The sequence below is a fragment of the Oncorhynchus keta genome, chromosome 21 (genome assembly GCF_023373465.1).
Source record: "Oncorhynchus keta strain PuntledgeMale-10-30-2019 chromosome 21, Oket_V2, whole genome shotgun sequence".
Classification (NCBI taxonomy): Eukaryota; Metazoa; Chordata; class Actinopteri; order Salmoniformes; family Salmonidae; genus Oncorhynchus; species Oncorhynchus keta.
The window spans coordinates 58,165,368-58,188,105 of NC_068441.1; the positions used below are offsets into that span (position 1 = coordinate 58,165,368).

Below are 22,738 nucleotides of genomic sequence, written 5' to 3' on the forward strand. Positions count from 1 at the left end.
GAATGGTTCATCTGTCAGACCTTTTAACAGGTTTAACTGAACAGAAAGGACCTGTGTAGAACCTCACACATGACCACAGAAAAATGTTCAAGCTCTCTGTGCTGTCTTAAATGTCAAATGTAGTTGAGTTACACTGCTGTGTTAAGCTGTATGATCGTGTGTGTGTGTGTGTGTGTGTGCTGGCCCTTCTCCCTTCCTATCAGGGTGTGTGTGTGTGTTACGCTGTATTAAGTGTGTGTTAAAAGTGTGTGTTTCCCCCAGCAGTTGGACCAAACCAGACAGGAGGACCTGTAGTTTCTCCAGTAGCAGCAGTTCTGTCACACTACGCAGCTCTAGCTCCGTTGCCTCAGACGCTCAACATTCCTCCCCTGTCGGGGAAACCTGGGGTGAGACTGGCTGGTTGGAGAGGAACCTCGTTTTCACCAGGACCTAAACAAACCTCTTAATTAGCTGAAGAGTGGCACACTGTTCTTGGCAACACACTCTAAACGTGCTCGTAGCTCATAGCTACTCATCCAAACACGTGGTGTATAAACATGTTGTGTAGTTTATACTTTCATAGAGACCAAACATGTCAAAAACTCTTGCTATTTAATAGTTAAAAACAAATATTTTAGAGAAAGCTAATGTTGGTGAGATGTGGCTAACATGTTGTTTATCTCCAGGTCCAGCCTGCCTTCACAGCCCCCCCGGTCGTAGAGCCTGGCCCTGGGACCGGGGCTAATGCTGGTCCTGGCGGTGACCCTGGTCTCAGTCCTGGTACTGGTACAGCGGTGGGGAAGACCCTGGCAGAGCAGGTCCCAAGCAGCTTCAGCAGCATTCCTCCTAAAGAGAAGCACACACCGCTTTACGAGAGGTCTTCTCCCATCAACCCCTCTTTTCCCCCGGGGGGCACGGCCGCCACCAGCCCCTCCTCCTCCTCCTCCTCCTCCTCCTCCACCTCGTCAGAGAACGAGGACAACGCAGGCTTCACTGCCAAGTAGGTTTTGTTATAGTACCTATTACATTACCTACTGCCGTGTCAGTGCTGTTATGTTTACCTTGCCAGGTCGGTTCCGTTACACTGCCGGGTCGGTTCCGTTACACTGCCAGGTCGGTTCCGTTACACTGCCTGTTGCCTGGTCGGTTCCGTTACACTGCCTGTTGCCGGGTCGGTTCCGTTACACTGCCTGTTGCCGGGTCGGTTCCGTTACACTGCCTGTTGCCGGGTCGGTTCCGTTACACTGCCTGTTGCCGGGTCGGTTCCGTTACACTGCCTGTTGTCGGTTCCGTTACACTGCCTGTTGCCGGTTTCGTTACACTGCCTGTTGCCGGTTCCGTTACACTGCCTGTTGCCGGGTCGTTTCCGTTACACTGCCTGTTGCCGGGTCGGTTCCGTTACACTGCCTGTTGCCGGGTCTGTTCCGTTACACTGCCTGTTGCCGGGTCGGTTCTGTTACACTGCCTGTTGTCGGTTCTGTTACACTGCCTGTTGCCGGGTCGGTTCCGTTACACTGCCTGTTGAGCACTGCCAACACTAGAACCGCTAGGTCTCGACCGACCGCCCTCTTCAAGCTAATGAGCAGTCATTCTGAATGCTACATTCTAACAGTGTAATTAATACATTTAATATCACTAAAATAATAGTTTGATAGTGTTTAGGAAGGTCTTAGGTAACATTAGAAAAGAAAATACATACTAGAATTTTCATTAGCTGATCTGTAGGCTATATCTAAAAACACAAACAGTAACATATTTTTTACAAGAGAACGACTGATAATTGGCCGAGACGATATATTGGGCTTATTTCGGCCCTTCGCTGTCGGCTCAGCCGACTAGTTCCTCTACATAGCCAGCCGCCACGCACCACCTGAGCCATGAGCACTGCACGATGCAGAGGACTGTCTTGCTGGGGAAATCAGCAGCTAGCTTGCTCATTCTCCAACAGAAAGGTATTGATGAATTGATAGTGACAAATCAAACTCCTGTAAGTTGAGTTAATTCACTTTATAATAAAGCTTGTTTCAACGTGCTCCTATCTGATATCTTAGCACCATGTTTATCTAGCCAGCTAGCTAGCAATGTAGCTAAGCATATGTCTATGTGACCTGTTAGCAAATATTACAATAACACCACAGATGAAAAGGGTTAGTTATCTAGGTATATTCGCTACTATGCTAGCTAGCTGGCTCGATAAACATGGTGCTAAGATATGATAGGAGCTAATAGCCAATGTAGCTAGCTAACGTTAGCTGGTTATCATTTTGACCATGCACCATTTTCGGCAATGAGCCATCTGACTCGCAGTCCAATGTTAGCTATTTACTGGTGGGTTGATCTGACCATCCGCAATTGTATCCATAATTTGCCAGTTGATAGTCGTATTGGATCAAATCAAATCAAATGTATTTATATAGCCCTTCGTACATCAGCTGATATCTCAAAAGTGCTGTACAGAAACCCAGCCTAAAACCCCAAACAGCAAGCAATGCAGGTGTAGAAGCACGGTGGCTAGGAAAAAACTCCCTAGAAAGGCCAAAACCTAGGAAGAAACCTAGAGAGGAACCAGGCTATGGTGGTGTGGCCAGTCCTCTTCTGGCTGTGCCGGGTAGAGATTATAACAGAACATGGCCAAGATGTTCAAATGTTCATAAATGACCAGCATGGTCAAATAATGGTAAGGCAGAACAGTTGAAACTGGAGCAGCAGCATGGCCAGGTGGACTGGGGACAGCAAGGAGTCATCATGTCAGGTGTCCTGGGGCACATTCCTTGGGCTCATGTCCTCCGAGAGAGGGAAAGAAAGAGAGAATTGGCATATGTGGGGTGCCAGTCCTCTTCTGGCTGTGCCGGGTAGAGATTATAACAGAACATGGCCAAGATGTTCAAATGTTCATAAATGACCAGCATGGTCAAATAATGGTAAGGCAGAACAGTTGAAACTGGAGCAGCAGCATGGCCAGGTGGACTGGGGACAGCAAGGAGTCATCATGTCAGGTAGTCCTCGGGAATGGTCCTAGGGCTCAGGTCAGTTGAAACTGGAGCAGCAGCATGGCCAGGTGGACTGGGGACAGCAAGGAGTCATCATGTCAGGTAGTCCTGAGACATGGTCCTAGGGCTCAGGTCCTCCGAGAGAGAGAAAGAAAGAGAGAAGGAGAGAATTAGAGAACGCACACTTAGATTCACACAGGACACCGAATAGGACAGGAGAAGTACTCCAGATATAACAAACTGACCCTAGCCCCCGACACATAAACTACTGCAGCATAAATACTGGAGGCTGAGACAGGAGGGGTCAGGAGACACTGTGGCCCCATCCGAGGACACCCCCCGGACAGGGCCAAGCAGGCAGGATATAACCCCACCCACTTTGCCAAAGCACAGCCCCCACACCACTAGAGGGATATCTTCAACCACCAACTTACCATCCTGAGACAAGGCCGAGTATAGCCCACAAAGATCTCCGCCACGGCACAACCCAAGGGGGGGGCGTCAACCCAGACAGGATGACCACAACAGTGAATCAACCCACTCAGGTGACGCACCCCTGCAGGGACGGCATGAGAGAGCCCCAGTAAGCCAGTGACTCAGCCCCTGTAATAGGGTTAGAGGCAGAGAATCCCAGTGGAAAGAGGGGAACTGGCCAGGCAGAGACAGCAAGGGCGGTTCGTTGCTCCAGAGCCTTTCCGTTCACCTTTCCACTCCTGGGCCAGACAACACTCAATCATATGACCCACTGAAGAGATGAGTCTTCAGTAAAGACTTAAAGGTTGAGACCGAGTTTGCGTCTCTGACATGGGTAGGCAGACCGTTCCATAAAAATGGAGCTCTATAGGAGAAAGCCCTGCCTCCAGCTGTTTGCTTAGAAATTCTTGTGACAATTAGGAGGCCTGCGTCTTGTGACCGTAGCGTACGTGTAGGTATGTACGGCAGGACCAAATCAGAGAGATAGGTATTAGATGATTGTTGTAATTGAGAAAGAAGAAAGTGTTTTTTAAAAGGCCTAAATGAAGTTTGGCAATATGTTTAGCTACCTAAGAGGGCCATCTTCCTGAATGTTTATGGACCAAGACAGCTGTAGATCAGCATATGTGCATTCTCACTTCTCAAACAATTGGCAGATTTGAGTCATTCAGACACAACGTCGTTTTCATTTTTTTCTCCTACGCTCGCCCTACTTGTTAGATATTCTGCACATTTATGGCTTGGTAGCAAATGTCATCGCCATTGAGCTAGTAGTAGTGAACGGCAGCAAGTGATATGATAGGAGGGAGATGTGAAGGGGAGCGGAGTTATAGCCTTGCTCTATCCTATCGTAGCAGTAGGATCAAGGCACAACCCACCCATTGCTTGACAGATTGCTTAACTAACTGGGGCTCCCGAGTGGCGCAGTGGTCTAAGGCACAGCATTTCAGTGAAAGAGGCGTCACTACAGTCCCTGGTTTGAATACAGGCTGAATCACATCCGGTCGTGATTGGGAGTCCCATGGGGCGGCACACACATGGCCCAGCGTCGTCCGTATTTGGCCGGGGTAGGCTGTCATTGTAAATAAGAATTTGTTGTTAACTGACTTGCCTAGTTAAATAAAGGTTAAAAATAAATAAATAAAATAAAAATTAATCAATAATGGTTTCACAGGCTCCTTACCAATTGTGCTATTTTGTGTTTATTCCTTGTTATTTTATTTTATTTATTTTATACATAATGTTTCTGCCTCTGTCTCTCTGCCTCTGTCGCTTTCTGCTTCTGTATATCAGGACAGCGATTTGTTCAGTTCTAAGGGAGTTTTTCTTTAACGAGTCGGACGCAAATTATTTACTCAAGTTACCTGACAAGGCCCAAATCCCCATAATTCGTGTGAAGAGTAGACACAGATTCAGGGCATGCAGGTCCGGGATGCCTTGTGAGAATTCTTCAGCTAGTGGGTAACCCGCCTCTACCATCTGTCCTATTGGCCAACGTGCAATCACTGGAGAATAAACTGGATGAGCTCCGATCAACACTATCCTACCAACTGGGCATCAATAACTGTAATATCTTATGTTTCACTGAGTCGTGGCTGAACGACAACATCATACAGCTGGCTCTGTGGTGGTCTGTATCTATTTGTCAATAACAGCTCATGCGCAAAATCAAATATTAACGACGTCTCTTGGTTTTGCTCGCTTGACGTAGAGTTTCTCATGATAAGGTGTAGACCACACTATTAACCCAGAGAGTTGTAATCTATATGTTTCGTAGCTGTCATAATGCCATAAGCAAACAAGAAAATGCTCATCCCACCCTAGTGACCAGGGACTTTAATGAAACTTAAATCCGTTTTACCTAATTTCTACCAGCATGTTACATGTGTAACAAGAGGAGGAAAAAAACCTCTAGACCACCTTTACACACAGATGCATACAAAGCTCTCCCTCGCACTCCATTTGGCAAATCTGACCATAATTCTATCCTCCTGATTACTGCTTACAAGCAAAACCTAAATCAGGAAGTACCAGTGACTCTCTCAATACAGAAGTGGTCAGATGAAGCGGATGCTACACACTCCTCAACATGGGGGCCCCTCAGGTGCGTGTTTTAGATATCTCCTGTACTCCCTGTTCACCCACGACTGCATGGCCAAGCACTACTCCAACAACAGTGGTAGGCTTGATCACTGACAAAGATGAGACAGCCTATAGGGAGGAGGTCAGAGACCTGGAAGTGTAATTCCAAGACACAAATCTCTCCCTCAACGTGATCAAGACAAAGGAGATGATTGTGGACGACGTGAGGATAAGCACGTCCCCATTCTCATCGACAGGGCTGTAGTGGAGCAGCTTGAGAGCTTCAAGTTCCTTGGTGTCCAAATCACCAACAAACTAACATTGTCCAAACACACCAAGACAGTCGTGAAGAGGGTACAACAAAACCTATTCCCCCTCAGGAGACTGAAAAGATTTGGCATGGGTCCTCAGATCCTCAATAGGTTCTACAGCTGCACCATCGAGAGCATCATGACTGGTTGCATCACCGCTTGGTAGGGCAACTGCTCAGCCTCCAACTGCAAGGGTACAGAGGGTAGTGCAAACGGCTCCTGCCATTCAGGACCTCTATACCAGACGGTGTCAGAGGAAGGCCCTAAAAATTTGCCAATGACTCAGCCACTCTAGTCTGTTCTCTCTGCTACCGCGCAGCAAGCGGTACCGGAGCGCCATGTCTAGGTCCAAAAGGCTTCTGAACAGTTTCTACCCCCAATCCTTAAGACTGCTGAACAGCTAACCAAATAACTACCCAGACTATGCCTTTTTTTTACACTGACCCTGAATGACCCTGTTCTTCATTCACAATTGGTGCTTACATCATTATGCATCATTCACGTCCTCTCATCAACTCACCCATTCACTTCCTCTAACTCAACTCACCCATTCACTTCCTCTAACTCAACTCACCCATTCTCTTCCTCTAACTCGTCAACTCACCCATTCTCTTCCTCTAACTCGTCAACTCACCCATTCACTTCCTCTAACTCGTCAACTCACCCATTCTCTCCCTCTAACTCATCAACTCACCCATTCACTTCCTCTAACTCGTCAACTCACCCATTCACTTCCTCTAACTCATCAACTCACCCATTCACTTCCTCTAACTCATCAACTCACCCATTCACTTCCTCTAACTCATCAACTCACCCATTCACTTCCTCTAACTCATCAACTCACCCATTCACTTCCTCTAACTCATCAACTCACCCATTCACTTCCTCTAACTCAACTCACCCATTCACTTCCTCTAACTCAACTCACCCATTCACTTCCTCTAACTCAACTCACCCATTCACTTCCTCTAACTCAACTCACCCATTCACTTCCTCTAACTCAACTCACCCATTCACTTCCTCTAACTCAACTCACCCATTCACTTCCTCTAACTCAACTCACCCATTCACTTCCTCTAACTCAACTCACCCATTCACTTCCTCTAACTCATCAACTCACCCATTCTCTTCCTCTAACTCATCAACTCACCCATTCTCTTCCTCTAACTCATCTCACCCATTCACTTTCTCTAACTCATCTCACCCATTCACTTCTCTAACTCAACTCACCCATTCTAATATCCTCTAACTCATCAACTCACCCATTCTCTTCCTCGAACTTCAACTCACCCATTCACTTCTAACTCATCAACTCACCCATTCTCTTCCTCATTTATCATTCACTTCCTCTAACTCATCAACTCACCCAAGGACTTCCTCTAACTCTCAACTCACCCATTCTCTTCCTCTAACTCAACTCACCCATTCTCTTCCTCTAACTCATCAACTCACCCATTCTCTTCCTCTAACTCAACTCACCCATTCACTTCCTCTAACTCATCAACTCACCCATTCTCTTCCTCTATTTATCATTCACTTCCTCTAACTCATCAACTCACCCATTCTCTTCCTCTAACTCAACTCACCCATTCACTTCCTCTAACTCAACTCACCCATTCACTTCCTCTAACTCATCAACTCACCCATTCTCTTCCTCTAACTCATCAACTCACCCATTCACTTCCTCTAACTCAACTCACCCATTCTCTTCCTCTAACTCATCTCACCCATTCACTTCCTCTAACTCATCAACTCACCCATTCACTTCCTCTAACTCAACTCATCAACTCACCCATTCTCTCCCTCTAACTCAACTCACCCATTCACTTCCTCTAACTCATCAACTCACCCATTCACTTCCTCTAACTCATCAACTCACCCATTCACTTCCTCTAACTCATCAACTCACCCATTCACTTCCTCTAACTCATCAACTCACCCATTCACTTCCTCTAACTCAACTCACCCATTCACTTCCTCTAACTCAACTCACCCATTCACTTCCTCTAACTCAACTCACCCATTCACTTCCTCTAACTCAACTCACCCATTCACTTCCTCTAACTCATCAACTCACCCATTCTCTTCCTCTAACTCATCAACTCACCCATTCTCTTCCTCTAACTCAACTCACCCATTCACTTTCTCTAACTCAACTCACCCATTCTCTTCCTCTAACTCATCAACTCACCCATTCTCTTCCTCGAACTCATCAACTCACCCATTCACTTCCTCTAACTCATCAACTCACCCATTCTCTTCCTCTATTTATCATTCACTTCCTCTAACTCATCAACTCACCCATTCTCTTCCTCTAACTCATCAACTCACCCATTCTCTTCCTCTAACTCATCAACTCACCCATTCACTTCCTCTAACTCATCTCACCCATTCTCTTCCTCTAACTCATCAACTCACCCATTCACTTCCTCTAACTCAACTCATCAACTCACCCATTCTCTTCCTCTAACTCATCTCACCCATTCTCTTCCTCTAACTCATCAACTCACCCATTCACTTCCTCTAACTCAACTCATCAACTCACCCATTCTCTTCGTTTCTCCCCAGCGTACTTTTCATCTGTTCGGTTTAGTTTCAGTTTGGACGGCAAACATTGGGGACATTATCAACACCTACAAATGTCCAAATCAATACGGTGCCATTACTATATCCTGCCAGACTTCCAACTGCCATGTCAGCATCATTATTTTACATACTACATTACTCAGTCAAGTCAAAACTGTTACAATACATTATCCTAATACATTATCATACTCTTGTCCTCTTGTTCCTGTAGTCATGTAAGTGACCATAAAGGAGGATGGGACAGACCATCAGAGAGCACAGCAGAGGGGGAACTGGGAGGATGGGACAGACCATCAGAGAGCACAGCAGAGGGGGAACTGGGAGGATGGGACAGACCATCGGAGAGCACAGCAGAGGAGGAGCTGGGAGACCAAACCAAGGTATGGTTCAGCACAGAGTGTGAAATCTTACATTATAACATGATGTTTACAATGAACAACGTTAGTTCTATGTAGTGGAATGCCTGGAGATCCCATGTACAGCTGTTTACAATGAACAACGTTAGTTCTATGTAGTGGAATGCCTGAACATCCCATATACACGTACAGCTGTTTACAATGAACAACGTTAGTTCTATGTAGTGGAATGCCTGAACATCCCATATACAGCTGTTTACAATGAACAACGTTAGTTCTATGTAGTGGAATGCCTGAACATCCCATGTACAGCTGTTTACAATGAACAACGTTAGTTCTATGTAGTGGAATGCCTGGACATCCCATATACAGCTGTTTACAATGAACAACGTTAGTTCTATGTAGTGGAATGCCTGAACATCCCATATACAGCTGTTTACAATGAACAACGTTAGTTCTATGTAGTGGAATGCCTGAACATCCCATATACACGTACAGCTGTTTACAATGAACAACGTTAGTTCTATGTAGTGGAATGCCTGGAGATCCCATATACACGTACAGCTGTTTATAATGGCGTATTCAGACCCCCTGCACTTTTTTCCACATTTTGTTACGTTGCAGATTAAATTAAATTACATTAAAAATGTTCCTCATCTAAACACAATACCCCATAATGACAAAGTGAAAACAGGTTTTTAGACATTTTTGCAAATGTATTAAAAATTAAAAAACAGATACCTTATTTACTTACACAAGTATTCAGATCCTTTGCTATGAGACTTGAACTTGAGCTCAGCTGCATCCTGTTTCCATTGATCATCCTTAATGTTTCTACAACTTGATTGGACATGATTTGGAAAGGCACACACCTGTCTATATAAGGTCCCACAGTTGACAGTGCATGTCAGAGCAAAAACCAAGACATGAGGTCGAAGGAATTGTCCGTAGAGCTCCGAGACAGGATTGTGTCGAGGCACAGATCTGGGGAAGGGTACCGAAAACTGAATGCAGCATTGAAGGTCCCCAAGAACACAGTGGCCTCCATTCTTAAATTGAAGAAGTTTAGAACCACCAAGACTCTTTTCTAGAGCTGGCCGCCCCGAAAAACTGAGCAATCAGGGGAGAAGGTCCTTGGTCATGGTGGTGACCAAGAACCCGATGGTCACTGACAGACCTCTAAAGTTCATCTGGAGAACCTTCCAGAAGGACAACCATCTCTGCAGTACTCCACCAATCAGGCCTTTACAGTAGTGGCCAGACGGAAGCCACTTCTCAGTTAAAGGCACATGATAGCCCACTTGGAGATTGCCGAAGGCCACCTAATGGACTCTCAGACCATGAGAAACAAGATTATCTGGTCTGATGAACCCAATATTGAACTTCGGTCTGAATGCCAAGCGTCACTTCAAGAGGAAACCAGTCACCGCTCATCACCTGGCCAATACCATCCTTAAGGTGAAGCATGGTGGTGGTGGCAGCATCATGCTGTGGGGGTGTTTGTCAGCTGCAGGGAACAGCAGACTAGTCAGAATCGAGGGAAACATGAACGGTGCAAAGTACAGAGAGATCCTTGATGAAAACCTGCACCAGAGCGCTCAGGACCTCAGACTGGGGTGAAGGTTCACCTTCCAACAGGACAACGATCCTAAGCACACTGCCAAGACAACGCAGAAGAAGTCTCCGAATGCCAGAGCCCGGATTTGAACCCGATCAAACATCTCTGTAGAGACCTGAAAACAGCTGTGCAGCAACACTCTCCATCCAAATCAAATGTATTTATATAGCCCTTCTTACATCAGTTGATATATCAAAGTGCTGTACAGAAACCCAGCCTAAAACCCCAAACAGCAAGCAAAGCAAGGTGGCTAGGAAAAACTCCCTAGGAAGGACAAAATCTAGGAAGAAACCTAGAGAGGAACCAGGCTATGAGGGGTGGCCAGTCCTCTTCTGGCTGTGCCGGGTGGGGATTATAACAGAACATGGCCAAGATGTTCAAATGTTCATAAATGACCAGCAGGGTCCAATAATAAGGCAGAACAGTTGAAACTGGAGCAGCAGCACGGCCAGGTGGACTTGGGACAACAAGGAGTCCTCATGCCAGGTAGTCCTGAGGCAAGGTCCTAGGGCTCAGGTCCTCCGAGAGAGAGCGAGAAAGAAAGAGAGGGAGAATTAGAGAGCGCATACTTAAATTCACACAGGACACTGGATAAGACAGGAGAAATAGTCCAGATATAACAAACGGACCCTAGCCCCCCGACACAAACTACTGCAGCATAAATACTGGAGGTTGAGACGAGGGGTCAGGAGACACTGTGGCCCCATCCGATGATACCCCCGGACAGGACCAAACAGGCAGGATATAACCCCACCCACTTTGCCAAAGCACAGCACCCACACCACTAGAGGGATATCTTCAACCACCAACTTACCATCCTGAGACAAGGCCGAGTATAGCCCACAAAAATCTCCGCCAAGGGGGGTGCCAACCCAGACAAGAAGGGACGGCATGCAAGAGCCCTTGTAAGCCAGTGACTCAGCCCCTGTATTAGGGTTAGAGGCAGAGAATCCCAGTGGAAAGAGGGGAACCGGCCAGGCAGAGACAGCAAGGGCGTTTCGTTGCTCCAGAGCCTTTCCGTTCACCTTCCCACTCCTGGGCCAGACTACACTCAATCATATGACCCACTGAAGAGATGAGTCTTCAGTAAAGACTTAAAGGTTGAGACTGACTCTACGTCTCTCAGACCATTCCATAAAAATGGAGCTCTATAGGAGAAAGCCCTGCCTCCAGCTGTTTGCTTCGAAATTCTAGGGACAATTAGGAGGCCTGCGTCTTGTGACTGTAGCGTACAACCTGACAGCGTGAGGATCTGCAGAGAAGAATGGTAGAAACTACCCAACTACAGGTGTGCCAAGCTTATAGCCTCATATCCAAGAAGACTTGAGGTTGTAATTGTTGCTAAAGTGCTTCAACAAAGTATTGAGCAAAGGGTCTGAATACTTAAATGTGATATTTCAGTTTTTTTTTTTTGCTTTGTCATTATGGGGTGTGTCGATTGAGGTAATTATTTTTTAAAATACATTTTAGAATAAATAAGATAACAACGTGTGGATAAAGCGAAGGTGTCGAGAATACTTTCCGAATGCTCTGCATAGAGACAGGATTTGGACTGTTGCTGTTTCTGAACAAACATATTTTCATAAATATTGAATGAAATAATGCTTTTATGGGTGAACACCCTATTATTATTATTATTATTATTATTATTATTATTATTATTAGTAATATTATTATTATTATTATTACTATTATTAGTTATATTATTATTATTATTATTATTAGTAATATTATTATTAATATTATTATTATTATTATTATTAGTACAAATGTGTATGAACATAATGTCACTGATGTATTGTGGGTAGACCAGTGATACAAACTCCCAATTTAATACATTTCGAATTCCAAGCTGGAACACAACAAAATATGAATATTCTGTTAATATTCATCACCCTGAAGGTCTTGAGATGTGATGAATAGCAGGCAGCCAACTGTAGAAAACACTGTTTCACCAACTTGAAATGGTTATCTGAACTTTTCCAATGAGAACCCTGACAGCCCTCTTCTCCCCTCTCAGGCTAACCCAACGGTGACCTCTCCTGTGGCTCAGGGGTCAGAGGACGTCGGTCATCTGAATGCCCAGATCCCGTCTTTGCTGTCAATGCCGACCAGGAACCACATGGACATCACGACCCCTCCACTCCCCATGGTGGCTCCAGAGGTCCTCAGAGTGGCCCAACACAGACACAAGAAGGGCCTGATGTACCCCTACATCTACCACATCCTAACCAAGGTACCCCCTACATCTACCACATCCTTATTGAGGTACCCCCTACACCTACCACATCCTAACCAAGGTACCCCCTACATCTACCACATCCTAACCAAGGTACCCCCTACATCTACCACATCCTAACCAAGGTACCCCTACACCTACCACATCCTAACCAAGGTACACCTACCACATCCTTACCAAGGTACCCCTACCACATCCTTACCAAGGTACCCCTACACCTACCACATCCTTACCAAGGTACCCCTACATCTACCACATCCTAACCAAGGTACCCCTACATCTACCACATCCTAACCAAGGTACCCCTACATCTACCACATCCTTACCAAGGTACCCCTACATCTACCACATCCTTACCAAGGTACCCCTACACCTACCACATCCTAACCAAGGTACCCCCCCTACCACATCCTTACCTACCCCTACACCTCCATCTTTACCAAGGTACCCCCTACATCTACCACATCCTAACCAAGGTACCCCTACACCTACCACATCCTAACCAAGGTACCCCTACACCTACCACATCTTTACCAAGGTACCCCTACATCTACCACATCCTAACCAAGGTACCCCCTACATCTACCACATCCTAACCAAGGTACCCCCTACATCTACCACATCCTAACCAAGGTACCCCCTACATCTACCACATCCTAACCAAGGTACCCCCTACATCTACCACATCCTAACCAAGGTACCCCCTACATCTACCACATCCTAACCAAGGTACCCCTACACCTACCACATCCTAACCAAGGTACACCTACCACATCCTTACCAAGGTACACCTACCACATCCTTACCAAGGTACCCCTACCACATCCTTACCAAGGTACCCCCTACACCTACCACATCCTTACCAAGGTACCCCTACATCTACCACATCCTAACCAAGGTACCCCCTACATCTACCACATCCTAACCAAGGTACCCCCTACATCTACCACATCCTTACCAAGGTACCCCCTACATCTACCACATCCTTACCAAGGTAGCCCTACACCTACCACATCCTAACCAAGGTACCCCTACACCTACCACATCCTTACCAAGGTACACCCTACATCTACCACATCCTTACCAAGGTACCCCTACACCTACCACATCTTTACCAAGGTACCCCTACATCTACCACATCCTAACCAAGGTACCCCCTACACCAAGGTACCCCACATCTACCACATCCTAACCAAGGTACCCCCTACACCTACCACATCCTTACCAAGGTACACCTACCACATCCTTACCAAGGTACCCCTACCACATCCTTACCAAGGTACCCCCTACACCTACCACATCCTTACCAAGGTACCCCTACATCTACCACATCCTAACCAAGGTACCCCCTATACCTACCACATCCTTACCAAGGTACCCCTACATCTACCACATCCTTACCAAGGTACCCCCTACACCTACCACATCCTTACCAAGGTACCCCTACATCTACCACATCCTAACCAAGGTACCCCCTACACCTACCACATCCTTACCAAGGTACCCCTACATCTACCACATCCTTACCAAGGTACCCCTACATCTACCACATCCTTATTGAGGTACCCCCTACACCTACCACATCCTAACCAAGGTACCCCCTACATCTACCACATCCTAACCAAGGTACCCCCTACATCTACCACATCCTAACCAAGGTACCCCTACACCTACCACATCCTAACCAAGGTACACCTACCACATCCTTACCAAGGTACCCCTACCACATCCTTACCAAGGTACCCCCTACACCTACCACATCCTTACCAAGGTACCCCTACATCTACCACATCCTAACCAAGGTACCCCCTACATCTACCACATCCTAACCAAGGTACCCCCTACATCTACCACATCCTTACCAAGGTACCCCCTACATCTACCACATCCTAACCAAGGTACCCCTACACCTACCACATCCTAACCAAGGTACCCCTACACCTACCACATCCTTACCAAGGTACCCCTACACCTACCACATCTTTACCAAGGTACCCCCTACATCTACCACATCCTAACCAAGGTACCCCTACACCTACCACATCCTAACCAAGGTACCCCTACACCTACCACATCTTTACCAAGGTACCCCCTACATCTACCACATCCTAACCAAGGTACCCCCTACATCTACCACATCCTAACCAAGGTACCCCCTACATCTACCACATCCTAACCAAGGTACCCCCTACATCTACCACATCCTAACCAAGGTACCCCCTACATCTACCACATCCTAACCAAGGTACCCCTACACCTACCACATCCTAACCAAGGTACACCTACCACATCCTTACCAAGGTACCCCTACCACATCCTTACCAAGGTACCCCCTACACCTACCACATCCTTACCAAGGTACCCCTACATCTACCACATCCTAACCAAGGTACCCCCTACATCTACCACATCCTAACCAAGGTACCCCCTACATCTACCACATCCTTACCAAGGTACCCCCTACATCTACCACATCCTTACCAAGGTACCCCTACACCTACCACATCCTAACCAAGGTACCCCTACACCTACCACATCCTTACCAAGGTACACCCTACATCTACCACATCCTTACCAAGGTACCCCTACACCTACCACATCTTTACCAAGGTACCCCCTACATCTACCACATCCTAACCAAGGTACCCCCTACATCTACCACATCCTAACCAAGGTACCCCCTACATCTACCACATCCTAACCAAGGTACCCCCTACATCTACCACATCCTTACCAAGGTACACCTACCACATCCTTACCAAGGTACACCTACCACATCCTTACCAAGGTACCCCTACCACATCCTTACCAAGGTACCCCTACATCTACCACATCCTAACCAAGGTACCCCCTACACCTACCACATCCTTACCAAGGTACCCCTACATCTACCACATCCTAACCAAGGTACCCCCTACATCTACCACATCCTAACCAAGGTACCCCCTACACCTACCACATCCTTACCAAGGTACCCCCTACACCTACCACATCCTTACCAAGGTACCCCTACATCTACCACATCCTAACCAAGGTACCCCTACATCTACCACATCCTAACCAAGGTACCCCTACATCTACCACATCCTTACCAAGAGGTACCAAGGTGCCCCTACCACATCCTTACCAAGGTACCCCCTACACCTACCACATCCTTACCAAGGTACCCCTACATCTACCACATCCTAACCAAGGTACCCCCTACACCTACCACATCCTTACCAAGGTACCCCTACATCTACCACATCCTAACCAAGGTACCCCCTACATCTACCACATCCTAACCAAGGTACCCCCTACACCTACCACATCCTTACCAAGGTACCCCCTACACCTACCACATCCTTACCAAGGTACCCCCTATACCTACCACATCCTTACCGAGGTACCCCTACACCTACCACAGCCTTACCAAGGTACCCCTACCACATCCTTACCGAGGTACCCCTACACCTACCACATCCTTACCAAGGTACCCCTACCACAACTGTACCAAGGTAACCCTACCACATCCTTACTAAGGTACCCCTACACCTACCACATCCTTACCAAGGTTACCCTACCACATCCTTACCAAGGTACCCCTACACCTACCACATCCTAACCAAGGTACCCCCTACACCTACCACATCCTTACCAAGGTACCCCCTACATCTACCACATCCTTACCAAGGTACCCCCTACACCTACCACATCCTTACCAAGGTACCCCTACACCTACCACATCCTTACCAAGGTACCCCCTACACCTACCACATCCTTACCAAGGTACCCCCTACACCTACCACATCCTTACCAAGGTACCCCCTACATCTACCACATCCTTACCAAGGTACACCTACCACATCCTTACCAAGGTACCCCCTACACCTACCACATCCTTACCAAGGTACCCCTACCACATCCTTACCAAGGTACCCCTACACCTACCACATCCTTACCAAGGTACCCCTACATCTACCACATCCTTACCAAGGTACCCCCTACATCTACCACATCCTTACCAAGGTACCCCCTACATCTACCACATCCTTACCAAGGTACACCTACCACATCCTTACCAAGGTACCCCCTACACCTACCACATCCATACCAAGGTACCCCTACCACATCCTTACCAAGGTACCCCTACCACATCCTTACCAAGGTACCCCTACACCTACCACATCCTTACCAAGGTACCCCTACACCTACCACATCCTTACCAAGGTACCCCCTACATCTACCACATCCTTACCAAGGTACCCCCTACATCTACCACATCCTTACCAAGGTACACCTACCACATCCTTACCAAGGTACCCCCTACACCTACCACATCCATACCAAGGTACCCCTACCACATCCTTACCAAGGTACACCTACCACATCCATACCAAGGTACCCCTACCACATCCTTACCAAGGTACCCCTACCACATCCTTACCAAGGTACCCCTACCACATCCTTACCAAGGTACCCCTACCACATCCTTACCAAGGTACCCCTACCACATCCTTACCGAGGTACCCCCTACACCTACCACATCCTTACGGAGGTACCCCCTACACCTACCACATCCTTACGGAGGTACCCCTACCACATCCTTACCGAGGTACCCCTACCACATCCTTACGGAGGTACCCCCTACACCTACCACATCCTTACGGAGGTACCCCCTACACCTACCACATCCTTACGGAGGTACCCCCTACCACATCCTTACGGAGGTACCCCCTACCACATCCTTACCGAGGTACCCCCTACCACATCCTTACCGAGGTACCCCTACCACATCCTTACCGAGGTACCCCTACCACATCCTTACCGAGGTACCCCCTACCACATCCTTACCGAGGTACCCCTACCACATCCTTACCGAGGTACCCCTACCACATCCTTACCGAGGTACCCCTACCACATCCTTACCGAGGTACCCCTATATCCCTACATCTACTACAACCTACACTACCGTTCAAAAGTTTGGGTCACTTAGAAATATATAATTTTGTCCATTTAAAATAACATCAAATTGATCAGAAATACAGTGTAGTCATTGTTAATGTTGTAAATGACTATTGTAGCTGGAAACGGCTGATTTTTAATGGAATATCTACATAGGCGTACAGAGGCCCGTTATCAGCAACCATCACGCCTGTGTTCCAATGGCACATTGTGTTAGCTAATCCAAGGTTAGCATTTTAAAAGGTTAATTGATCATTTAGAAAACCCTTTTGCAATTATGTTAGCACAGCTGAAAACTGTTGTTCTCATTAAAGAAGCAATACAACTGGCCTTCTTTAGCCTAGCTGAGTATCTGGAGCATCAGCATTTGTGGGTTCGATTACAGGCTCAAAATGGCCAGAAACAAAGACCTTTCTTCTGAAACCTATATCTACCTAAGGTACCCCTAGAATATGTCTCATAGTCTGACAATCACCGCTGTAGCTCTGCCACCTTGCCCCGCAGGGCGGATGTAGTGGATTGAGAGACAGCCCATGCAAAATAACCCATATCTCTAGTGCTTGCCTACGGAGCTGTGAGGGGAACGGCACCTCAGTACCTCCAGGCTCTGATCAGGCCCTACACCCAAACAAGGGCACTGCGTTCATCCACCTCTGGCCTGCTCGCCTCCCTACCACTGAGGAAGTACAGTTCCCGCTCAGCCCAGTCAAAACTGTTCGCTGCTCTGGCCCCCCAATGGTGGAACAAACTCCCTCACGACGCCAGGACAGCGGAGTCAATCACCACCTTCCGGAGACACCTGAAACCCCACCTCTTTAAGGAATACCTAGGATAGGATAAAGTAATCCTTCTCCCCCCCCTAAAAGATTTAGATGCACTATTGTAAGTGGCTGTTCCACTGGATGTCATAAGGTGAATGCACCAATTTGTAAGTCGCTCTGGATAAGAGCGTCTGCTAAATGACTTAAATGTAATGTAAATGTTAAATAGTTGGATTTTTTTTATTATGCTTAATTTGATTTATGCGGGACATTTTGTTTCTAAAGAGTGTGTGTTGTGTTTTCAGGGGGAGATAAAGCTGTCCGTCACCATAGAGGATGAGGCCAACCAGGAGCTCCCGTCAGCAGTGCAGCTGTTCAGACCCATCAGACAGCATGTTTACGGGGTTCTCTTCAGCCTGGCTGAAGCCAAGAAGAAGGCCGAGAGACTAGCCATGAGGCGCAACCGTCTGCCTGAATGTAAGACACTGCTAACCAGCTTTACTCTACAACTCGTTTAAGAAACTACTACCTACCTATACTACTAATGTAAGAAACTACTACCTTCATATACTACTAATGTAGAAACTACTACCTTCCTATACTACTAATGTAAGAAACAACTACCTACCTATATTACTAATGTAAGAAACTACTACCTACCTATACTCTACTACTAATGTAAGAAACTACTACCTACCTATACTACTAATGTAAGAAACAACTACCTACCTATATTACTAATGTAAGAAACTACTACCTACCTATACTCTACTACTAATGTAAGACACTACTACCTACCTATACTCTACTACTAATGTAAGACACTACTACCTACCTATACTCTACTACTAATGTAAGAAACTACTACCTACCTATACTACTAATGTAGAAACTACTAACTACCTTTTCTACTAATGTAAGAAACTACTAACTACCTATACTACTAATGTAGAAACTACTAACTACCTATACTACTAATGTAGAAACTACTACCTACCTATACTACTAATGTAAGAAACTACTACCTACCTATACTACTAATCCAGAAACTACTACCTTCCTACATTACTACCTTCCTATATTACTAATGTAAGAAACTACTACCTACCTATGCTGATAATGTAGAAACTACAACCTTCCTATGCTAATAATGTAGAAACTACAACCTTCCTATGCTAATAATGTAGAAACTACAACCTTCCTATGCTAATAATGTAGAAACTACAACCTTCCTATGCTAATAATGTAGAAACTACAACCTTTCTATGCTAATAATGTAGAAACTACAACCTTTCTATGCTAATAATGTAGAAACTACAACCGTCCTATGCTAATAATGTAGAAACTACAACCGTCCTATGCTAATAATGTAGAAACTACAACCGTCCTATGCTAATAATGTAGAAACTACAACCGTCCTATGCTAATAATGTAGAAACTACAACCGTCCTATGCTAATAATGTAGAAACTACAACCGTCCTATGCTAATAATGTAGAAACTACAACCGTCCTATGCTAATAATGTAGAAACTACAACCTTCCTATGCTAATAATGTAGAAACTACAACCTTCCTATGCTAATAATGTAGAAACTACAACCTTCCTATGCTAATAATGTAGAAACTACAACCTTCCTATGCTAATAATGTAGAAACTACAACCTTCCTATGCTAATAATGTAGAAACTACAACCTTCCTATGCTAATAATGTAGAAACTACAACCTTCCTATGCTAATAATGTACAAACTACAACCTTCCTATGCTAATAATGTAAGAAATGTCTATCTACCTACAGTTGAAGTTGGAAGTTTACATACACTTAGGTTGGAGTCATTAACTTGTTTTTCAACCACACCACACATTTCTTGTTAATAAACTATAGTTTTGGCAAGTCTGTTAGGACATCTACTTTGTGCAACGACACAAGTCATTTTCCCAACAATTGTTTACAGACAGATTATTTCACTTATAATTCACTGTATCACAATTCCAGTGGGTCAGAAGTTTACATACACTAAGTTGACTGTGCCTTTATTGCTATTTGTGACCGACCACCTCAAGCATCGTTCAAACCCTCTTAAGCCTTAGCCCCACCCATTCAGCATCGTTCAAACCCTCTTACGCCTTAGCCCCACCCATTCAGCATCGTTCACACCCTCTTTAAGCCTTAGCCCCACCCATTCAGCATCGTTCACACCCTCTTAAGCCTTAGCCCCACCCATTCAGCATCGTTCACACCCTCTTAAGCCTTAGCCCCACCCATTCAGCATCGTTCACACCCTCTTTAAGCCTTAGCCCCACCCATTCAGCATCGTTCACACCCTCTTAAGCCTTAGCCCCACCCATTCAGCATCGTTCACACCCTCTTAAGCCTTAGCCCCACCCATTCAGCATCGTTCACACCCTCTTAAGCCTTAGCCCCACCCATTCAGCATCGTTCACACCCTCTTACGCCTTAGCCCCACCCATTCAGCATCGTTCACACCCTCTTAAGCCTTAGCCCCACCCATTCAGCATCGTTCACACCCTCTTAAGCCTTAGCCCCACCCATTCAGCATCGTTCAAACCCTCTTAAGCCTTAGCCCCACCCATTCAGCATCGTTCAAACCCTCTTAAGCCTTAGCCCCACCCATTCAGCATCGTTCAAACCCTCTTAAGCCTTAGCCCCACCCATTCAGCATCGTTCAAACCCTCTTAAGCCTTAGCCCCACCCATTCAGCATCGTTCAAACCCTCTTAAGCCTTAGCCCCACCCATTCAGCATCGTTCAAACCCTCTTAAGCCTTAGCCCCACCCATTCAGCATCGTTCAAACCCTCTTAAGCCTTAGCCCCACCCATTCAGCATCGTTCAAACCCTCTCAAGCCTTAGCCCCACCCATTCAGCATCGTTCACACCCTCTTAAGCCTTAGCCCCACCCATTCAGCATCGTTCACACCCTCTCAAGCCTTAGCCCCACCCATTCAGCATCGTTCACACCCTCTCAAGCCTTAGCCCCACCCATTCAGCATCGTTCACACCCTCTCAAGCCTTAGCCCCACCCATTCAGCATCGTTCACACCCTCTTAAGCCTTAGCCCCACCCATTCAGCATCGTTCACACCCTCTCAAGCCTTAGCCCCACCCATTCAGCATCGTTCACACCCTCTCAAGCCTTAGCCCCACCCATTCAGCATCGTTCACACCCTCTTAAGCCTTAGCCCCACCCATTCAGCATCGTTCACACCCTCTTAAGCCTTAGCCCCACCCATTCAGCATCGTTCACACCCTCTTACGCCTTAGCCCCACCCATTCAGCATCGTTCACACCCTCTTAAGCCTTAGCCCCACCCATTCAGCATCGTTCACACCCTCTTACGCCTTAGCCCCACCCATTCAGCATCGTTCACACCCTCTTACGCCTTAGCCTTTGCTAAGGCGCCTTTGCTGTGTGCTTAGGGTCGTTATCCTGTTGGAAGGTGAACCTTGACCCCAGTCTGAGGTCCTGAGCGCTCTGGAGCAGGTTTTCATCAAGGATCTCTCTGTACTTTGCTATGTTCATCTTTCCCTCAAACCTGACTAGTCTCCTGTTCCCTGACACTGAAAAACATCCACACAGCATGATGCTGCCACCACCATGCTTCACTGTAGGGATGGTGCCACCACCATGCTTCGCCGTAGGGATGGTGCCACCACCATGCTTCGCCGTAGGGATGGTGCCAGGTTTCCTCCAGATGTGATGCTTGGCATTCAGACCAAAGAGTTCAATCTTGGTTTCATCAGACCAGAGAATCTGGTTTCTCATCGTCTGAGAGTCTTTAGGTGCCTTTTGGCAAATTCCAAGCGGCATGTCATGTACCTTTTCACTGAGGAGTGACTTCTGCCTGGCCACTCTACCATAGAATCCTGATTGGTGGACTGCTGCAGAGATGGTTGTCCTTCTGGAAGGTTCTCCTATCTCCACAGAGGATCAGAGGGTCACCTCCCTGACCAAGGCACTTCTCCCCCGATTGCTCAGTTTGGCCAGGCAGCTCTGGGAAGATTCTTGTTGGTTCCAAACTTCTTCCATTTAAGAATGATGAAGGCCACTGTGTTCTTGGGGACCTTCAATGCTCTCTCGGAGCTCTACGTACAATTCCTTCGACCTCATGTCTTGGTTTTTGCTCTGACATGCACTGTCAACTGTGGGACATTATATAGACAGGTGTGTGCCTTTCCAAATCATGTCTAAGGAATTTAATTGACCACAGGTGGAGTCCAATCAAGTTATAGAAACATCTCAAAGATGATCAATGGAAACAGGATGCACCTGAGCTTAATTTCGAGTCTCATAGCAAAGGGTCTGAATACTTGTAAATAATGTATTTTTATTTTATATTTTTAATACATTTCCAATTAAACATGTTTAAAAATCTGTTTTC

The 22,738-nt window shown here is 46.4% G+C and overlaps 1 protein-coding gene across 1 annotated transcript in view; it reads left to right on the top strand.

The window, feature by feature from the left end:
• The window catches only part of LOC127910541 (constitutive coactivator of PPAR-gamma-like protein 1 homolog), an 81,789-nt gene that overhangs the window by 20,004 nt on the left and 39,047 nt on the right, over positions 1 to 22,738 (top strand). Inside the window, exons 6-10 of the mRNA XM_052474589.1 lie at positions 265 to 386; positions 666 to 979; positions 8,634 to 8,802; positions 12,417 to 12,632; positions 18,646 to 18,817. Of these exons, the coding sequence (XP_052330549.1) occupies positions 265 to 386; positions 666 to 979; positions 8,634 to 8,802; positions 12,417 to 12,632; positions 18,646 to 18,817 (993 nt within the window). The remainder of the gene's footprint in view (positions 1 to 264; positions 387 to 665; positions 980 to 8,633; positions 8,803 to 12,416; positions 12,633 to 18,645; positions 18,818 to 22,738) is intronic.